This window comes from Chenopodium album, chromosome 13 (genome assembly GCF_948465745.1).
Source record: "Chenopodium album chromosome 13, dcCheAlbu1.1, whole genome shotgun sequence".
Classification (NCBI taxonomy): domain Eukaryota; kingdom Viridiplantae; phylum Streptophyta; class Magnoliopsida; order Caryophyllales; family Amaranthaceae; genus Chenopodium; species Chenopodium album.
In genome coordinates, this window is record NC_137846.1 from 7,434,236 (window position 1) to 7,454,665 (window position 20,430).

The 20,430-nt window shown below is 33.4% G+C and overlaps 3 protein-coding genes across 4 annotated transcripts; all 3 read left to right on the forward strand.

Moving 5' to 3' along the window:
• The first annotated feature begins 2,180 nt into the window (after positions 1-2,180).
• On the forward strand, positions 2,181-5,961 carry LOC145574474 (calmodulin-binding protein 60 B-like). The gene is made up of 6 exons (XM_081632270.1): positions 2,181-2,290; positions 3,101-3,153; positions 3,816-4,300; positions 4,616-4,776; positions 4,890-5,076; positions 5,262-5,961. The coding sequence occupies exons 3-6, from the start codon at positions 3,820-3,822 to the stop codon at positions 5,681-5,683; spliced, it is 1,251 nt and encodes a 416-aa protein (XP_081488396.1). The 5' UTR covers positions 2,181-2,290; positions 3,101-3,153; positions 3,816-3,819; the 3' UTR covers positions 5,684-5,961.
• A 1,831-nt stretch (positions 5,962-7,792) lies between these two features.
• Positions 7,793-11,156, forward strand: LOC145574472 (calmodulin-binding protein 60 B-like). Its single transcript, XM_081632268.1, has 7 exons — positions 7,793-7,922; positions 8,127-8,196; positions 8,831-8,883; positions 9,589-10,073; positions 10,160-10,320; positions 10,406-10,589; positions 10,709-11,156. The coding sequence occupies exons 1-7, from the start codon at positions 7,867-7,869 to the stop codon at positions 11,020-11,022; spliced, it is 1,323 nt and encodes a 440-aa protein (XP_081488394.1). The 5' UTR covers positions 7,793-7,866; the 3' UTR covers positions 11,023-11,156.
• A 3,016-nt stretch (positions 11,157-14,172) lies between these two features.
• Positions 14,173-19,314, forward strand: LOC145574469 (uncharacterized). Of its 2 annotated transcripts, none has more exons than XM_081632257.1 (10): positions 14,173-14,552; positions 14,711-14,792; positions 14,958-15,022; positions 16,263-16,753; positions 16,955-17,115; positions 17,223-17,420; positions 17,572-17,785; positions 18,197-18,267; positions 18,548-18,677; positions 18,818-19,314. In XM_081632257.1, the coding sequence occupies exons 1-10, from the start codon at positions 14,503-14,505 to the stop codon at positions 19,099-19,101; spliced, it is 1,746 nt and encodes a 581-aa protein (XP_081488383.1). In that variant the 5' UTR covers positions 14,173-14,502; the 3' UTR covers positions 19,102-19,314. The 2 variants fall into 2 exon arrangements, with proteins under 2 accessions (XP_081488383.1, XP_081488385.1); XM_081632259.1 differs by having other exon boundaries at positions 14,174-14,552; positions 18,203-18,267.
• Positions 19,315-20,430: the final 1,116 nt, after the last annotated feature.

Consider the following 20,430-nt stretch of genomic DNA (forward strand, 5'->3'; position numbering starts at 1 on the left):
GCCAACTAAGTTGATTTGTGATCAATCACTTTCTTCTTAAATATAGTATCTTAACAATATACATGTACTAAGCAATTAATCCAAGAGGGAAAAGGCGGCTTAATATCACCCAAAACGTCGATGGTAGGCCATAGGTTGACAAAGAAAAACTAGGGTTTACGAACAGCAATGAGACAGACTAAGGTTTGCACGCAAGAAGTATTGATCATAAATTATATTCTTTAATCAAACGATTACCAAAATTAGATTTAAATATGACATGGAAGAGTATTCTTAATTAAAGCAGGCTAATTTTGTTTGATTTTTTGAATTTCAGTGATGTAATCTGCTGAGGTGGTGCAAATAATCCTACGTGCATACACTTCACCTCAAGTATGTAATTAGGAATCCTGAATCTTGCTTGTGTTCAATTGTTGACTGTACAGCTTTAGTTTATTTATCATTTTATAAGTAATTAAAGTACTAATTATTCCTTAATTTTAGCTTTGTGCTTTTGAAAGTAGATTACTAGTAAAGAATATGCTTTACCTTGCATGGAATCTTGGTCAGGATATTAATTAAATGAGTGTTTGTTTTTCAATAATTCTATGTGATTGGTTGGACTATTAATCTGTATTTTCTTGATTAAACATTAAGTTGGAACTTTATTAGCATTGTTCAAAATAAGTTGGTAGCAATAATGAAAGTAAAAATTGCTTGTATTAGCATTATGACATGAAGGGCGTATTCAGCAACAACAATAATTTGTACACATGATTGACTCAACTAAAAAAATGCTACTAGCATTTTTAGAACTTAATTAGTCAAATGCTATACCGCATACGTACAAAGTAATTCAAAGAATTCATCCTTGGTCTAGCTCAAAATGTTTCATTCTCCATAATAATTAATGAAGTTCTGATCTACCTGATCAGCGGATCAAAGTATATATAAACTCTATTTTTCAACAAAATATTTTAAGGTTGACTAATGAGAATGAAATTCTGATTCAATAGGGTGCCTTTTCCTAACCTTTCAACAACAACCACCAAAAAAATACTAACTACAAATTAAGTTGAGGGTAACTTTATAAGTCCCTAGTAAAATAATCCTTAAGTACTCCATTAACACTTTATACCTACCAAGCTAAGAGGATTAGGAATATCATCCTTGTTGCACCTGTTAAATTAAGTAGAACACATCAATGAAAACTACTTAATTAGTAAACTAAACAATTAATTACTATATATAATCAAGCAAGACCATACTTTTGAATTCTAAATTTCTTTCTTTATTTTTCAATTTTTGTTCCCTTTAGAAAGCAAGAATTCTAGTAGTTTTAGTCGTGTCCATCATAATCATATGTAAATATTAATTATCTATTAACGTTTACTTGACTTTGCTATAATTTTGGCAATTACATGTAAGCTTCTACGCGGTTGCTTAATACTTTTACATTCTTAATTCATGTTTCCCTCTCTTTTTCATTCTATAAATATGTCATTTTTGAGCTGTGAATAAGTTACTCCAACCATTTGGTCATCACTCTTTTTTAGAATTTGCGAATTTGAATAACTCATTGATTTGGATGGTGTTGAAGAGGGGTTTTTCAGGTGAAGTGGAGAATGACAATCCTCACTTTCAAACTACTCAACAACAAAATCAACGTTTTAAGTTTACCAAGTAAGTAATACTTGTAGTGTATGATTGATCGACTTATTTATCCAAGAGGTAAAAGTAAAATATCAAACATTAAAATAGAGCCATGCTCATTAATCTTTTATCTAAAGCCTAGAGCTCGATGTTAATTAACAAAGTTATTTTTAATTAACCTTACATGATTTTCTTTAATTTTAGGAACAAAGGTATTGACAAAAGATATTTCTAAGTCCTAACTACAAGAGTTTTTTTTTTTTTTTTTAATTTTTTTTTTTAAAGTACAAGAGTATTTTTAATCACCAGTTACATGGTTGATTTTTCTTTAGTAATGCACATTTTTTTATAGTCCTAATTCATGCATGCAGTGTGATGGGATTGTTAAGTTACATAAAAATTACAATCGGAAAATTCTCAATAATAACATCCTACAAACATGAAAATAGAAATCTGAAATATTTTTTATGCTGAGTATATTGTAAAATCTCTAAAAATACATCTATGTGTTATTATGTTTTTAATTTCGTATGTGTGAAAGACAAAATCTGCAGTAATAATTGACTTTGAATCATGTCGAATTGCTAGGTGTATTTGCAAAGATAAGAAATGGCTGCAAGCATATTCTGCCCAGTTGGAGAATTCAATCCGAAAAGTGGTACTACCATTTAACTTCTATTTCTGGATTTCTTATATTATTGATCTTTTGATATTTATGCTTTTAGACTTTTCACATAAATAAATTTGCACTTTTTTGGAATCAGGATCATTATTATTTCTATTTTATTTTTGTCAATTTATTAATCCAAAAGAACCCACTCTTTTTGTGTGTCCTTTTCAAAAATATAATTGTAATCTTTAGTTGAATTATTTTAACGGCCTAATGTCGAGAAGCTATTCAAACAAGGATATCATTTCTGAGGTTAGCATTTGGTAGGATGGTCAAGTCAACTTTGTTGTGATGTTGAAGTGTTATCTGTTATGTATAAGAAGGCAAATAAAGTCTTATGGCCATATGTTAGGTAGCTACACCCTACACCGGGCCGTGATCAGTATAGGTGCATCAGTGCATGGCTCGCTTTGGTCGGACCGTGTCACGGCCAACAAATTACACCAGCCCAATGGCATGGTATATATGAGTCACGATCCACATGCTACCCTTTGGTGAGCCATGGGACACAAATTTACCACATGCAAATTTATTATGTTTTCCAAATTTGTCCACTTAGTTAACTGTGTTTAGATTCGTTTTAAAGTGTATTTTAACAAATAAATAATTGAATATATTGACGGTCAAATTTGTGAATTAAAACTTTACGGGGGCGACCTGAGGAGGTGGCCTGTCACTACTCACTAGGCAAAGAAATTTTTGAGAAGATTTTGATTGACAGTGGTCATGTACTCATGTAGTTTGACAATAACTCTCAATTCATTTGGATATTTGAATTTGTTATTATGAAATGAACAGGTAAGGGAGGAAGTAGAGCAGGCCATACAACACTCTTACCACTCTATACTAAGGTCAGTTGCTATGTTTGTAATACTTAGGCCTTGTATTGCTGTGTAATTTTGATCACCTTAATGCTTATCTTTATTAATGTTTTATAACTACAATTTTCGAGTTTATTTGTCAGTAAAGCATGTTGCATTGGATAGGGTTTATGACCTTAATGACTTAGGTGTTCTAGGCTCACGCTTACCTATGTTTCAATGAGTATAAAATATAAATACTAGTCTCAATACTTTGTTGTTTGTTGATCAATATTTTAATGGCTTTACTTTGCTGTATTGGTTTATGTTTAACATGATGAAATATTTCAGAAATGTTAATTAGTCTTATGCTTGTAGCCTTGTAGGTTGATTTATGTTCGAACTCATCTTCAGTAAGTTTTTAGGAGCTATTGTTATTTGTTTAGTAATAGAAAAGTTGGTCTTGTACAAGGAGATCAAGTGTTTTTTTTTTACTACTTACCACTCTACCATGTTGATCTTTCACTTCAGAATGAACTTATTGGCCCTATTTGAACTTATTTTTCTCAAATCTTTTATATAGGTGAATAGAATGAAGCCTAAGAGGCTAAGACTGGTTCATATGATACGGATGGTATTCTTTATTTAATGCTTTGGCTACGTTTCTAATTTTTAGCTGTATTCTAAATTCAAGCTTTTACTTTGTCACATAGGTTGATGCCAAGTCAGGTTAAGCCAAGTGAATCAAGAAAGTTAAAGCTGCAGTTTGAGGACAAGTTACCTAATAAACTTTTTACTGGGAACAAGGTAGAAGCTGAAGGGCCTTTACCAATCAAAATTTACTTACTTGATGCGGTTACTGGGCATCGAGTAACTGATGGTCCTCTGTCATCAGTGAAAGTGAAAATTGTTGTTCTTCATGGACATTTCAAGGCTGAGGAACTAGATAATTGGACAGAAGAAGAGTTTGACAACAATATTGTGTTTGAGAGGGATGGTAAAAGGCCATTGTTGATTGGACAGCATGTAATTTCATTGCAAAATGGGGTCGGCTGGATTGGTGATATATGCTTTACAGATAACTCGAGCTGGGAAAGAAGCAAGATGTTCAGGCTTGGGGCTAAAGTTGAAGCCAAAGGACACCAAGTGAGGGAAGGGGTAAGTAGTCCTTTTGAAGTGAAAGATCGGCGTGGAGAGAGTAAGTGTTTAGTCCTTATTCCTGTACTGCATTTTTGTTTTGCAGGGCATTCTTATCTCCATTAGTCTATTGCTCCCATTTAATTCTTTGACAACTGGAGAGAGCTTTACTGCTTTAGGCCTTATTTTCCAATTAGTTGATTGCTGATAATTGATTGCATTAGGTGTTATTTATTAACTGATTTGACTGGGGGATTGTATTAGCAGCTAGTTGTACGAAGGATTTTTGTTAAATTTGGCTGATAGGTGATAGCTAATAGCTATCCACTAGCATACCATTTACACGTTTTTGAACGGAGATTATTATGCTGTGCAGTTTACCAGAAGCACAAGATTCCGGCTCCAGAAGATGAAGTCTGGCGCTTGTGCTGGATAGCAAAAGATGGGAAGATATGCAAAAGGTTGGCTGAACATAATATTTACAAAGTGAAGGATTTCGTGAAACAATATTACCTTGATGAGTCCTTACTCCGCCAAGTAAAGAAACTTTAAATGCTTTAGGATGATTGTCATTTAATAGAATGTTTGTGTATGGCTTTAACTTTCTGAAGTAAAATTCTAACCAATTATGTTTGATTTGTTGATTGCAGATTCTGAATGTAACACCGAAAAAATGGGAAACAATAATTCAACGTGCTACTTCATGCTTTTCAGGGGATTCTAGTCAAAGTCTTAGTGACTCGGCACCAATTGATGCTCCTATTAGCAATACAATTTGCCCAATTACAGTTCCTGGCTTGAACATGCAGCAATTCAGTATGCCTCCATCTTTTTATGGTATTACACGTACTTGAGGAGGCGTTGGTTTAATTCTTTGTTGCATAATATGTTTATGACTGTCACATATAGTTGTACCAGAACATTATGTTTAGAAAACTTCTGTGCTGTCATATTTTCGCCATTTGAGATTTTCTGAATCACTGTATTAATATTCTCTTATAAAATAATGTTTCTGACTACAGATCTACCAGAGAATCAAATGTCACATTACTATACAGAGGATTATAGCCATCATCTGCATCAATCCATGGTTCTGAACAATCCATTACTTAAGGATTTTTTAGCTGGATCATGTAGTGAGGATGGAAGTCTTCCGTCTCTGGAAAACTGTATGCTACCAACCTTCCCTAATATGTTCCACTTTGAAACCTCAAGTTGGTTTCCTGCTTCTCAATTGATGGGAGAAGAAGGAAATAACAGTGATTATACGGGTTTTAGCCATAACTCTGATATAGGGATGCCCTCCTTCACCCCTAATGTGAATGTTAATGCTTCAGAAATTGCAAAGCCAAAAGGATGGAGCAAGGTTCGAGCTATTATGAGGGTAAAAGTTAAGCATGATGAAGCTGTCAGGAAAGGAAAGTTTCCGTGTTTCAGTCAGTAGGCGGCTTACCCCTTGAATATTTGAAGGGGTAAGCCAGTAGGGCATTGTGGAGGAGGGAAACTTGCGAAGGATTTCTCCTTTGATGTTTGATATGTTCCTAAATGTATGTGAAGTGCCAAATAATGGTTCTTTGTATTGTAATTGGGTTTACCCTATGATTCCAGATGTAAGTAGTCTTGGTTTTGTGCTAGCTAGGCACATAACTTAAATGTATAGCTAAGCCCTTTAATCTATGATGTATAATAGTTTGTCATGTGTTGGTATCCTAAACATCTGGATAATATACGAATCCCATAATTATATCGTTAATCTCATCGAAATGTATGTTGTATAAATTTCTTGCAGTTTGCCTGTAAATCTCCTTACTATCCAAGCTGGGTAATTGTACTTCTACTACTGTCAAGTATGTTGATACAGACTGTTTTGCTGCTGATCTAATTTCAATTCTAGTGTATTTTTCTGCAATTCTGCTGATCACTTAATCTTCAAGTCTGTTTGTGGGGACTGCAGCCTTGGAGTTTGATTGTTTACCATCTGTTCATGTTGGTGTTATTGGTATGCATTTGTTAATTCTGCTGTTACAACTTATGTATAGGCCCTATTCAGCAAAGCTAGCATAATGTAGATTACTTCGGAGGAGTATCTCTTATTTCCTCCGTATTTATTACTTGCTTCAATTTCCTTTTGCAACAGTATTTTATTATTTGGTTCGTTTTCCTTTTTAGAAATTCTTTAACAATATTTTACTACGGAATATTTTTCTCCTTACTAGTGGTCCTCTTACATCATATTTTAATATTATTCATATTCTCTCCCCTCTCCATTTATACTCTTGTTTTTATTTTTATTTTTCAACTAACTCACTTCCATCCTAAAATAGTACTTTAATATTTCATCTTAAGCTTTATGTCCGGAGAAATTGTCAAATTGAGCAAGTAATAAAATACGGAGAGTAGTTTTTAGATACTTGATACATATCGGGGTCCGAGGACTAGGGGCAATGATCAGCTCAACTTAAGTTGTAATATGTTAATTTTATTTTGTTATGCTCCAAAAATAATGTTGTAAAATTTCAACAAACAATACTTGTATTTGTTTACAGGCTTATAAAACTTGTGTATTCTCCCAATTTTCTGGGGATTTTGATTATGATAAAAACAGGCGTTTAGACAAAAAAAAAAAAAAAACAGGAATCAAGTTTGGGATTTTACTTGTCTAACTTAATTAAAAACAATAACCACTCCACCGACCCCCTTCTTTTTTTGTCCGAATTAATTATTAAGTGGACCTACTTTATTGCCTACAAGACAGAATTAATCTCCTAATTAGTTTTTCGATTTGACACTCTTAATTGGAGTATTGGCAAAAGGTATCATAGTACTTTCTGAACCCTTTATAGTTTATTAACTAATTGCATTAATCTAACGCTAGATTGTTTCGTTCCTTCTTCGTTTGATTATTCCAATAAAAAATAATTAACATGAACGGAGGAAATACCAAATGTTTATGTATGTATTGTTCAGGAATCACGTCGCATCACTCTCTAGGCAAATATGTAAGTAAAAATTACACTTGAGATAGGCTAGATTTGATTATGTATCAAGTTAAGTCAACTCTATAAATGTCGAATCAGATTAATTTTTAACACCTCTACTTGAGACTAACACATATTATGTAAAATACAAGGCCTCCTATGACATGCGTACATCATGTTATTAGTAATGAACCCTCTCATCTAAGGGAAGCATGGTATCATTTACCAAAACATACCAAAAGACCCAAAGTAAGCACAAATGAAACCCTTATTGGATGCAAATTAAAACTAATGAACCCTTACTTTTTGCCTTAAAATAAACCCACTATTATTATTAATTATTAATTTAAAGTTATTAACCAAACCCATTCTGAACTTGACTTTTATACAGTTTATAATTTAGGCTATCATGGTAGCTTCCTTAATAGCTTCCACGACATTACGTCTCATTTTAATCGTCTTTTCGATCTCTTACACGTTTTACACATACTCACTCTCTCTCCTGCTTTAGTCCTAGCATAAATTGCCGTCATTTGAGCCGTTATTAGTTAATTATTCTCTAATCTAATCAAAGCTAGCTCTCATCATTATTATTGTTTCAGCAATTAATTATTATAATTAAAACTTGTTGGTTAATTAGTTAGTTTTGATGGTACCCATGAAGAACACTGAACAAAGAGACCAGCACCACCTGAAGTTCACAAAGTAAGTAATTGATCAAACCATTAATCTCCGAGGTTTAGAATATATTTTGGTCAGATATATTCTACAAAACGCGTATGTTCTCTATTAATTTTTTTTAATCTAAATTAAGGTGCATGTTTACGAGCAATCCCAAATTTTACATATCTCGAGATATTTGAATGGATATACCCCGTATTAAAATCGAGTTTATAACTTGTGTGCCAGGTATTTGTTTAAAGACAAATTATGGATGCAAAGATATTCTGCCCAGCTGGAGAATGTGTTTAGAAAAATGGTACGGCTTTTTGGATCTTTTTGTAGCTTATGATGCATCTTTTTCTTGTTTTAGATGGGTTTACAACTTTACAATGATACCAGATTCTTTATCTAATTATGTTTTCTTATCACTTATCATACATTAACTATGATTATTTTGTACTTTTCAAAAAGCAGAACCAAAAACAGTATTATCGTGCATGTATAGTTGCATGTCCATAATTAATTTTTGTCAATTCATTTTAAGATAAGATTAAGATTTAATATCTAATCATAAATGTCCCTGTCAACTGTCAGGGGTGCATTATATTTGATGGAATGGATTATCAAACATTCTTTATAGAATAATAAGTGATAATGGACGTATAATGATTTAATTTGTACGGCAATAATTGTATAGATGTATGGTGCAAATCAATATTTTCATTCATATGCCCCTTCAATTTGTCTTGTGCCTTTTTCGTCTGAAATGAATAATCACGTATGTAAAAGTTTAAAACGTAAAACTATTAAATTTGTTATTACTAAAATATTGGTTACATAAATAGATTTAATTTTTACGGCAATAATAGTATAGTCATATGTGTTTTTTGTCTGAAATAAAGTTAAAGGAGATACAATTATTGAATTTGTAATTATTACAATATGAATAGGTCCGAGAGGAAGTGGAGCATACAATTCAACGCTCTCCCCTCTCCATCTCAAGGTCAGTTATTTCTCTTTGTTTTAGAAATCGTACCTTACATTTTCTATATTTTATCTATTGTTCAGTTGTTGTCTTGTTGATTATCTTCTTGGTTTCTGGTCACTCTTCATAATTTTGGTTGATTTTTCCTTGAATATGTTTTTTTTTGTCATAGATGTGTTTTTTGTCACGCTTTACCTAGCTTGTACTAGATTTCATCAAGAATTGTAGTCAAAAACCAATTAAATTACTCCCTCCGTCCCCGAAAGAACGACCCATTTGGGTTGATTATGCGGGTATTAAGAAAGTTAAATAAAAAGAAGTAAAAGTATATTGAAAATATAAATTTACATGGGATTTGTAAAAAAATAGAGAGAGATAGTAATAAAATTACATAGAAAATGAAATTTTTATATGGGAAAGCTAATTTTGTACAAATATTGTTGCAAATTGGTGGGTGTTTTAATGCAAATGGGTCATTCTTTTTGGGACTAAAATTATACTAAATGGGTCGTTCTTTCGGAGACGGAGGTAGTAGTAAAATCAACAAATTGATAAATTTGAGATAGTAATAAAATCCAAAGTCTAACAAACTTCATTATTTTTTGGTGTTTAGAAAGCCACAAGGGCGAGTGATGAGAATCGATCTCATCTCCTAGTTATAGGAGAGGAGCTCTAATCACTTGAGCTATCCCTCACTCTCTAACGAACTTCATTATGTCACAGGTCATTCCCAAATCCGATTGATCCATCTGAATCCAGACCATTTAAGCTGCAGTTTGAGCGCAAGTTACCCTGCAAACTTTTTACTGGGAACAAGGTTGAAGCCGAGGGGGCTTCACCTGTTAAGGTGCTGCTACTCGATACAGTTTCCGGGCATCTAGTTACAGACGGCCCCTTATCATCAAAACGGGTTGAAATTGTGGTTATTCAAGGTCATTTCAAGGCCGAGCAACTAGAGAATTGGACAAAGAGCGACTTCTTTAAACATATAGTATCTAAGAGAAGTAACAAAGGATCATTGTTGGTTGGGCAATGTGAGATTGTTTTACACAATGGAATTGGTTTTGTTAATGACATTTGCTTCACGGATAATTCCAGTTGGGTAAGAAGCAAGAAGTTTAGGTTGGGGGCTAGAGTAGTGGCCGAAGAAGACCGTGTGACGGAAGCAGTGAGTAATGCTTTTCAAGTGAAAGATCGTCGTGGAGAGAGTAAGTCATGTAACATACATACATGTTATAGGATTAGTATTCAGCTTTGTTGATATCAAATTTGTATATTATATGTTTTGCTGCAGTCTATAAGAAGCATGACATTCCATCTTTAGATGATGAAGTTTGGCGTCTGTGCTGGATTGCTAAAGACGGGAAGATCTCCAAAAAGTTGGAAGAAAATCAGATTTATAGAGTGAAGGATTTTATCTCACTGTATCACACTGATGAATCCTTCCTACGCGGTGTGAGTATATCCTTAGACTGCTTGTTGCAATTTTAGACACTAGAATTTGGACTTCATAACCTTATTTGATATGTGTATATTGTAGATTGTCAAGGTATCGCCAAAGAAGTGGAACGAAATCATTCAACGTGCTAATTCCTGCTTTACAGGAAATGATGCTTGCACAAATCTGAATAACTCGGCCCAAATTAACATCCCTATTGCTATTGGTAGTACCATTAATCCAAACACCGTTCCATGCTCGAGTCTGCAGCAATTTTGTGTCAATGGTAAGAACTAAGAAGTAAAGAAGCGTAATTACAAATCTTTATTACATTGCCAATTGAAGTGTGTCACATAATCCTGTTACTATTAATCACTTGATTTCTGCTTTCGTTGATTAAAACAGATCAACAGATGATTCAGATGCCAGAGTCCAATGCAGGGGAGTATAGCCATCAGTTAGGTGACAACTCCATGGGTTTGGACAATTCCTTGCTCGAAAATTTATGTATTGGTTCACCGAAAGATGTCTGCCTTCCCCCTTTATGTTACACTATGCCACCACCTTCCACCACTATGCTCGACGGCCAGGCCTCAAGTTGGCATCCTAACCAATTACTAAGGGGAGAAGGCATTGGGATGCTCTCTTCTATCCCTGGTGTGTCTTCTGATGCTGCAGAGATCGCGAACCCTGAAGCTGGTTTGGAGGATATTGGTTAAGTATGATGAAGATCCTATTAAATCGCGATTGTTTCAGTGTGTTAGGGTCAGTATGATACTTAGCCTGGCTTTAAGTATTTGGAAAGGCAAGAGACACTGAAGCAGGGAAGTGAGGGGCTTGAAATTGAGTTTTACCTTTTCTTAGCTAATGTTCATACTTGCATTTTTGTATGCTTGTGTATAAAGGCAGAAGACTGGCTAATGGCTATACATTATGGCACATAATAAAACATGCTCTATGTTTCAGAATCTAGTTGCTCACTACTTCACTGTCTTTTATATGCCTCCATAAAAAAAAAAGAATAAAATAAAATAAAATAATAATAATAATGCTAATTTAAATATACTCTTGAAAATTGTATAAAATTAGGAATTCATGACAAAAACACGCGTAAATTAGTGTTATTAGTGTTTATATTTTGATGATTTCTTAACTTTTTAAGATTTTCAAGTGTAAATTTAATGCTTATATAAGTATATCATTTTTCAATAAATAATAATTAAAAAAAAAGGGTAATTTGATCATGAACAGGTCATAATATGAGCATATCTAGTTTGTAAATATTTGAGCTTAATTCAAAATTTTAATGACCGAACACAACAAAGCTCGACTTAAGAATCTTGTGGACAAACTTGATTTTTGCTACTATTATTGGGTCAATCATCAGTGTGTTAGTGTGGGTCAGTGAGAGAAGCCAAGTTTTATTTTTTGGGTTGAAGCGGACGCGTTTTATCAGTTTACGTGACCATTATTTAACGTGTTACTCCCTCCATCCCCGAAAGAACGATCCATTTGGATTGATTACGCGGGTATTAAGAAAGTTAAATAAAAAGAAGTATATTGAAAATATAAATTTACATAGGATTTGTTAAAAAAATAGAGATAGAAAGTAATAAAATTACATAGAAAATCAAATTTTTATATGGGGAAGCTAATTTTGCACATATATTGTTACAAATTGGTGGGTGTTTTAATGCAAATGGGTCATTCTTTTTGGGACTAAAATTAAGCCAAATAGGTCGTTCTTTCGGAGACGGAGGTAGTATGAAGTGAACTTTGTGATTTGTGAAGTTTAGTCTGCTACTCCGTATGGTAGTTAAAATTCTAGAATAATCTTTACGATTAGGAGTGTTTTGGAAGGATTTATTCTCTCTGACTTATGAAGCATTTGATATTTAATCAAATCAGCTTAAAACTTTAATTTCTAGTTTAACTATATACTGTTAAATACATTATCTTAAAGAGTAAATAAAGGTTAAATACTTTCTTCGTTACATATTACTCGCAACAAAGGGGTATTATTTGTGAGACATAAAATATTTCTTTGTTGTAAGTAATATGTAACGGAGAGAGTATATAGAATTCTTCCTCCTGCCTTCACTTTCAGGTGCCTAACCCGTAAATACTAAATTAAAAAATCGTCTTTTCCACTTCACTATAAAAAAAATAGCTTATCTTGTGTGTGGTCAGTCACACTGTGTGGTCACTTATAAAATAACAAAGTAACCCCTATAACACTGACTAAATAACCTCTATAATACTGATCGAAGTAACCCCTCTAATGCTGACCGAGAAACCTTAAAAACACTAATTAGGGTTGTTCATCGGTCCAAAACCGGACCGGACCGAAGACCAATTTTTTAATTTCAAGAACCGAAGACCGGGCCGATTAAGCTATGAAAGAACCTGAAAATGAACGAAAAAATCGGTCCAAAACCCGGACCGAACTGCCCGACTGCTTTGGACCGATTTTAGAATTTTATCTAAAAAATACTAAATTTTTAATAATATTATGGAAAACTCAAAAAAAGTATAGCAAAAACTCTACTTTAGCGTCTTTTTTTTGTATGCTAAGTACAAAAAAGCTCATGTAATTAACGTTTCCAAAGGTTATTAAGAATAATCTTAACCATTATCTAAAATTTTATGCATAAATTTAAAGAAAAAATCAGTCTGGTCCGGGTCTTTTTACGGTCCGGACCGATTTTTTTAAAAAAAAAAACAGAAAATGAGTAAATAAGAGTTAAATAGAATTTTTCCAATTGCATTACCTGATGTTAAGAGATCCTTAATTCCTTAACCCTCCCCTTCACTTTCAAGTGTCTAACCCGTAAATACTAAACTAAAAAACCATTTTCTCCTATTAAATTTTTGAAAGAATATGAAATGGGCCTAGACTACTCAAAGGAGGAGGAGGAGGAGGAGGAGGAGGAAAATTTGGTCCACAAACGAGGTTAAAGGAGTTTCCATCCTAAAACAATAAAAGTATAAAACCAATTGGCAATATTAGGAGTAACTCCTCTACCTAAGTGGAAACATGTCAAATATCTCCTCTTTTTCTAATGTGGGACATTCACAAGTGAAGTACAATAGACCGGTCAATCCTAACCCTGACCAGACCCATGACCCAAAATTGACCCAAAAACATCGACATGATCCATACCCAACCCAAAAATGGAGTTGACCAGATTCGACTTGACACCCAAACTCACCCGACTCGAAGTTGACTAGATACCCGAAATGACTTAACCCAAAATTGAGTTGAATAAACCCACTATTCAAAATGTCCCGAACTAAAATTGCCTTTTAACTGAACTAAAAATGTCTGGTGTAAAAATGACTCAAATTATTCATCTCCAACAGTGATCAAGCTCATAAACCGAATTGATATTTCTTAATATAACAATAATAAGATATAAAATTATCGATTTGAGCTTGATTTACAAATGAAACAATCTGAACATAACTCGACCCAAAAATGGACTGACTTGATATTGACCCAACCCAATACTTGACCCAAGTTACACCATAAACCCACATTGACCTGACCCAATACTTGACCTGAGTTACACCATAAACTCACATTGACCCGACCCATACCCGTACATGACATCCTGACCCGACCCACACCCGAACGAAACGTCCCATTTGCGAGGACTAGGCTACAATGGGTTTCAAGTTTCAACATCTCCACTTACCACTACAAAAAAAATTAAAACAGACGTAAAAAATTATTCACTTCTCTTGTTACTAGGCAAAATATCGAGTTTCTTGGACCTTGACTAATTGAGTACCGTCTCACAGTCAAAAGTTTTCCTTTCTTTATCTTCCAAGAGTTCCAACCAAAAAAAAAGACGTCCTTTCTTCTGACTATGACTTCGTCAATGGTGCTCAGCCATAGCCAAAATCCCACAATTTCATTACTCGGTTAAAATTATTTACAATGTTGGGGAAACTGAGTAGATTAACAATTTTTATCCCATTTTTAATTTACACTAACTACATTTCATTGAATTTTCAAGCTCCTCTCACATTTCCCACTCTATTGTTTTATAAATAAAACAGAGGCGGCTCTCATTTTTGCCAATTTTCTCTCTCCTCGCTTTTCATCCTCAAACCCAGATTTAATTTTTATAATCTCAGTTTGTTTTCGATTAAAGTTTTGTTTCTTCTTTTTATTTGGGTAATTTTTACTCGGCATGGCATCTGGAAATTTTTATGGTGAAGAACACCCTCATCAGCATTTCAAGTGAGTAATTTTTTTTTTTATTTTCCTTAATTACAGGAATAATTTTATCATTTTTACGTCATTTTTATTGTAATTATAATCATAATAATGTAAAAATAATTTAGATTTTCCATTTCGAGTGTCAATTATGATTTCTATGGTTTTCTATGCCTATGCAGCTGCTGTTGTAGTGGTGCTAGTGTAAGCTGTGTAACTATGATTCGATCTTCATTTGAGAATTTTAATTCTTCAATTTCAGAGGTTTGTTTTTCCGTTGATCAATGCAATTTTATTTAATTTATTATATATTTTTTGGCAGGGAATTTGTAGACTTTACTGTTTTTTTGTTTTTTTTTTTTTTTTTTAAATTTTATTTTTGAAGTGTCTGCTTTTGATTCGACAAATATTTTCTTTATTGGTGAATAGGTTCAAAATAAACTGAATCTAGTGCTGTCTCTATTGCAAAATTCTGCCCTGCCTCCAACCACAAGGTATTGTTTGGCTGTTTCTGCTTTTATTTTCTGTATTTAATTATATACGAGTAATATAGACTAGTATCCAATTATTAAGATATACAATCGGATCCAAAATTGGATTATTCATATTCAGTTTAGGTGAAGTAGTAAGATAATATTAGTTTGGAATAATATGTTATGCTGATGTTTTTGACTACTACATACTCGAAGTAGTGAAGATCAGTAAAGTAAAAATATTCGGAGTTTTGTTTTTTATTTTAATTTCTTTGATAATTGAACTTATAATAATTCATTGTTTGCTTTTAATTTGGCTCTAGTTTTCCTTGAAATCATTGGAAACATCAATGTTCTTGTGTTTAGGATATAATTCATTGTTCAATTGGTGAGCGGTATATATTTAAAGTTTTCAATTGATTTGAAAGAAGACTAATGGAGGATCCCCCAATTTAATCCTCTCCATAATATCTAGGCAAAATCGCTATTTCAAGATTAAAATTACGCTTTTATTTACAACTTTGCAATTTGATGAATATCAAGGGGATAAACTTGGATTTTCTCCATTAATGCTCAATTATAAGCATTAGGATTCCAATATTTAAATGTTTTACTTTTCAATTGTCCAAACCGTGGTTAAATTGTGAATAATCAATGTATGGAACAATTGTTTTGTCTCCCAAAACATTGTAAAATTGTGGAATCTATGTATGGAGCAATCGTTAATGCCTTATCTTGGGTACATCAATGCTTGCTTCTAGTAGACTTTTGTGCATTAGTTCAATTAGACAATTAATAATGCAAAAGTAAAGCTTGGGGCCATAATGATCGTCATCAAAATTCATACGTAGCATTTATTCATCATTAGTAAAATATGGATCAGATTTGGATATCCAAATTTTAGTTTATATGAAGTATTTTATCAGGATTTTTCCATGGATTGAAATCGGAAATTCGTATTTCCAATTTTTTAGATCAGGCATAACAGTTATGAATTGAAAATTATATTTGTTGAAAAATACTCGTATCATTTACTACATGCATTCTCATTCATAGTACAATTCTCAAATAAGTGATGAATTTCAGTGATATCAAAATTGCTTCTATTTTCTTCATTTGTGCTACACTTTGTCTATTTGAAGAGTGTACATGATGTAATGTTTAGGGGGTCATCTTTACAAATAGTACTCGTATGTCCTTGACATCCAATATATTTGACATTATACCAGAATTAACAGTTTAAGGTTGACCCTTGCTACAGCTCATTCCCTGATCACGGCGAGTCATCTGCACCAGGAAGCTTTCGATTGTCCTTTAAGGGCATAATACCTAATGAACTGTTAACCAAGAGCAATATAGAAGATGAGGGTGCTTCACTTGAAGTAGAGTTGCTTGATGAGTTTGGTAAAAGAGTAGAAGTTGGTGTTGATTCTTGTGTGAAGATTAAGATTGACGTTCTTGATGGTGATTTTAATGTTGAGGAGGAACAAAATTGGACAGAGGAGAAATTCAAAGATAATATTGCCCGCCCAAGGAAAACTAAAGGGTCACTTTTGAATGGAAACACCAAGTTTTCATTGAATGGAGGAGTTGCTGCTGTTTTTGGCTTTTCTTTCACAGATAACTCGAAGTCAATGAGAAATGGAACGTTTAGGTTTGGGGCTCAAGTTATAGGTGGTCTTCCTTCTGGAAGGGTTGTAAGATCAGCAGTAACTGAAAAAGAATTTCGGGTGAAAGAAAGCCGCGGAAAACGTAAGTAACTAAGTAACACTCTTTTACACAGTTTTGACATATTTCGTTTATCCTCGTTTTTGTATTTTGTTTGCTGCTTCAGAGACTAAAAAAAGACTACACATAGCAAATTAGCAATTACATACCCGGGCTTAACTAAGATATTTCCTTTTTGTTTGGATGTTCATGTAGTGCTTATTGTTCATTTACCTATTCATCCAGATTATCGAAAGCATCCAACTCCGTCTCCTGAAGATAAGTTATGGCGATTGAAAAACATAAACAAAACTGGGCCAATTTGTCTTAGGGCAACAGTAAATAAAATTCAGACAGTGAAGGACTTCCTACAACTTTATCACACTGATGAAAAGAAAATGAAAGCTGTGAGGACTATTTTCTTTTGTTAAACATGCTAATTACTAAGCATCACTTCTGCTTACAAGTCTCATGCTGATCACTTTAAATGTTCTTCTGTTCTTGTCAAAATCAGATTCTTGATGTTCCTGAAACAAAATGGGATGAAATTGTAAAAAATGCGGAGGCATGCACATTAACCAAAGAGCAGTATCGGTACTATGATGATGCATCAGGGGATGATCTTTTATTAGATTGCGCCTTCAACATTAAAAGGGTTACATTCAAGGGTGGAACAACCCAGCTTTATGAATCTCTTGATTTTACCCAGAAGGTACCGGTGTTCTCTGTCTCTGATCCTGTCCACCTCTTTTTTTAACTGGGGAGGAGAAAAAAGGAGGAAGATTCTGCTCATGCATGACTGTCCAAGATATATAAACTTGTGGTTTAGATTTTCTAATTGGATTTCTCTGTTCTTTTTGCAGGAAAAAGCTGGTAAATTAAGGCAATCTGCATATGAAAAACGACATAAGCTTGAACTAATTGTACCAACTCAAGAAGGACTCGCATATCCATCTAGTGCTGAACAACAGGAACTTCAAGAAGAGCAAGAGCAACAACCAGCAGCAGCACCCCCACCATACACTTACCCCATTAATTTACCTATGCAGTATCCTGGTACTGCAGCAACATATCAAGGTATAGGCAAATGACAGTCAATCAGATAACGACTATCTTAGGGCATTTTCAGGATTAAACTGATATTATTACAGAACCAAAAAAAAAAAAAAAAAAAAAAAAAATCATATAATTGCTTGCTATATTTGCCTCCTTTGCTGGATTTTGCTTTAGAACAAGCACCTCAGTATCTTTTCTTTAAGAAAAACAATTGGAGGAAATTTCATTTGTTTATAATCTGTGTAGTTGCATGCAATAATTATATAATCATAGTACATTACTTGTTCGAAACCAAGTAACTTTGGGCTCCCCACTTAGACTTGTGATAAGTATTCCCTTTAAATTGACTATGCTTTAATGATTTTCTTTCCTGATGTTGGTTTGAACATTAGTCTTGTAATGAATGATGTTAACTCATGCAAACTCTTCTAGTTTCAGATGATTTATTGCAAAACATGGGAGCCGCTAATGAATCAGCATGTTTTATGGCTTGTGTTTCTGGGGTAAGCTAGCCACTACAATTTTATCATTGACTAATTAGAACGATATTTCTTTTTTCAAGACATTAAACACATGTTATATGTGAAAGAAATTATGGGACATGAAAATGAAGTCGCTGTATATTTTAAGCAGAATACATGATACAGTCATACTAGAAGTGGTTATCTTTTTGTACATGCACGCCTATGAAATTGCATATATTAAACACACTATAATTAACATCCTTATATTCGAAGTAATTATGTATTGTTAACTAAACAATTTGTTTTACCTATTTAACAGGATAACAATCCAAATCCTGCAGTCAATATGCCTGTGCAGATATCAGATCATAGCCTAGACTCACTGACGTCTTTGCCACCTGAATTATGTTCAGCTTCCTTTCTGTTTCCTAATATGTCTACTGATTCTGGTACGGAAAATCTATTAAGAACCTGAAATTCAGAATCTTTTTTTGCTTTTATTTATTTACTCCGTATTTAATTTTTTTTTTTTTTAAATCCGGGTTTTAGATGTTAACCTTCATTTGAACAATGTTGTGTAATTGAGCAGGGATGCAACAAGTGGATAACTGTGCTTCACAGTCTTCACTAAGCACAAGTCCATCTTTTTCCAAAGTTGAAGAATTTATTGCAGGGGTTTTGGCTGAGGATGAGGCTTCTCTTGGAGACTTGCAGGCTTTAAATAATACAGATGAGTTGAGGACCGAAACTCCAAGCAGGCTTCGGGTATACTGGAGGAAAATTGGAGTTAAATTAAATTTTATAGTAAGGATAAGAAGAATAGATAGTTGCAGACCTCTGAAGAAGCAAAAGACTGAACACACACGCAACTGATAAGCGTTGCAGTTGCAAGACAAAGTTTAGATGATACATTAATTTCATACAAGCCAATATGTGTGTTTGATTTGTAAGAATATTGAAGGATTTCACCTACTGAGTCAGTGAGTCATATAGCTGTATTTACCTGGTGTTTCATTTAATGATACATTCTACAAATAAACGATCATTACAACTTGTAATGAAATTCTCGGTCATATAAATTTTCCTGTTCACTATAGAGTTTTGTATGGTTTTTATATTGAATCCTCTGTTGTAGAAATGTAGTATCTAAAGAATGTAACGCAATAAAGCTATGGAATCATCAAACTGCTGGACAATAGAACCTGATCAGTTAAAAACATCATTAACTTCTAGAAGTGGGATATCTTCTCTAGTAAACTCCAATTATGTTTGTCGTTTGATGCTATAAAGTATAAACCTCTTATTGGTAAATACTGTACTAGTCCGAAGTACCAACAAGTCACACGACACCATTAAAGTACCAACGAAAACATTGATGTAGATGCAATCATTGTTGCAGTAAGCCAAATGTCAGCATTTTAAGTCCAAAGAATATATGAACGCGTATATCCCGCGTTAAATTTTCAAAGTCACGGCAATTATGCTCAATGAAGTCACTGAATCAGCCGCCAATTTTTTGTTTTAAGATATATAACAAAAAAGTATATTCCTCCCTTCACTAATTAATTACTTTTATTGTTAATGTGTTATCTTTTATATCTATTCACTCACCTAATCTCTTATTCTATATGACCCCACATTTGCAAATCACTTCATTGCAGAGGGTAAATTAGTTGGTTAATTCAGTTTAACCCAATTAATTTTGTGAAAAGCTAAACGTCGCCCTCGAATATCTAACTAACGCCCGCAAAATATAGTAAAATTACGTATTTATCCTTATAATAACAATTATAAAAATAATTAATTTTACCTTAATTTCACACTTTTACTGTACACAAAATTTTTTACCGTTCTCTCTAGTGGTCAACGACCACCAACGCTCATCGGTCAACCACCCCAACCACCGTGATTTTCAAAATCAAACAAAATTTTTTAAATTTTGCAAAATCAAATTTGTTAGATCTTATGGACAACGACGAAATACCAGAAACACAACCTTTGACGGTCGCCGAAGGCTCGTCAAACCGTACAGAATCAGTACGTCGCGATATTTTTTTAAAAAAAAATTCAAAACCCAGGAAACGCCTAGAATTTTCGAATAACTTAGGCTGAAACGCCTAGTTTTTTCGAAACTGTTTCGAAAAAACTAGGCGTTTCAGCCTAGGGTATTCTAAAAAACTAGGCGTTTTCTGAGTTTCGATT

Excerpts from the sequence above, each read along its gene's own strand:
- LOC145574474 (XM_081632270.1), top strand. The coding sequence starts at position 3,820 with ATGCCAAGTCAGGTTAAGCCAAGTGAATCAAGAAAGTTAAAGCTGCAG. Across the intron at positions 4,301-4,615 it reads GAAAGATCGGCGTGGAGAGA|TTTACCAGAAGCACAAGATT; the intron begins GTAAGTGTTTAG and ends TATGCTGTGCAG. Across the intron at positions 4,777-4,889 it reads ATGAGTCCTTACTCCGCCAA|ATTCTGAATGTAACACCGAA; the intron begins GTAAAGAAACTT and ends TGTTGATTGCAG.
- LOC145574472 (XM_081632268.1), top strand. The coding sequence starts at position 7,867 with ATGGTACCCATGAAGAACACTGAACAAAGAGACCAGCACCACCTGAAG. Across the intron at positions 8,884-9,588 it reads TCTCCCCTCTCCATCTCAAG|GTCATTCCCAAATCCGATTG; the intron begins GTCAGTTATTTC and ends ATTATGTCACAG. Across the intron at positions 10,321-10,405 it reads ATGAATCCTTCCTACGCGGT|ATTGTCAAGGTATCGCCAAA; the intron begins GTGAGTATATCC and ends TGTATATTGTAG.
- LOC145574469 (XM_081632257.1), top strand. The coding sequence starts at position 14,503 with ATGGCATCTGGAAATTTTTATGGTGAAGAACACCCTCATCAGCATTTC. Across the intron at positions 14,553-14,710 it reads CACCCTCATCAGCATTTCAA|CTGCTGTTGTAGTGGTGCTA; the intron begins GTGAGTAATTTT and ends ATGCCTATGCAG. Across the intron at positions 16,754-16,954 it reads GAAAGAAAGCCGCGGAAAAC|ATTATCGAAAGCATCCAACT; the intron begins GTAAGTAACTAA and ends CTATTCATCCAG.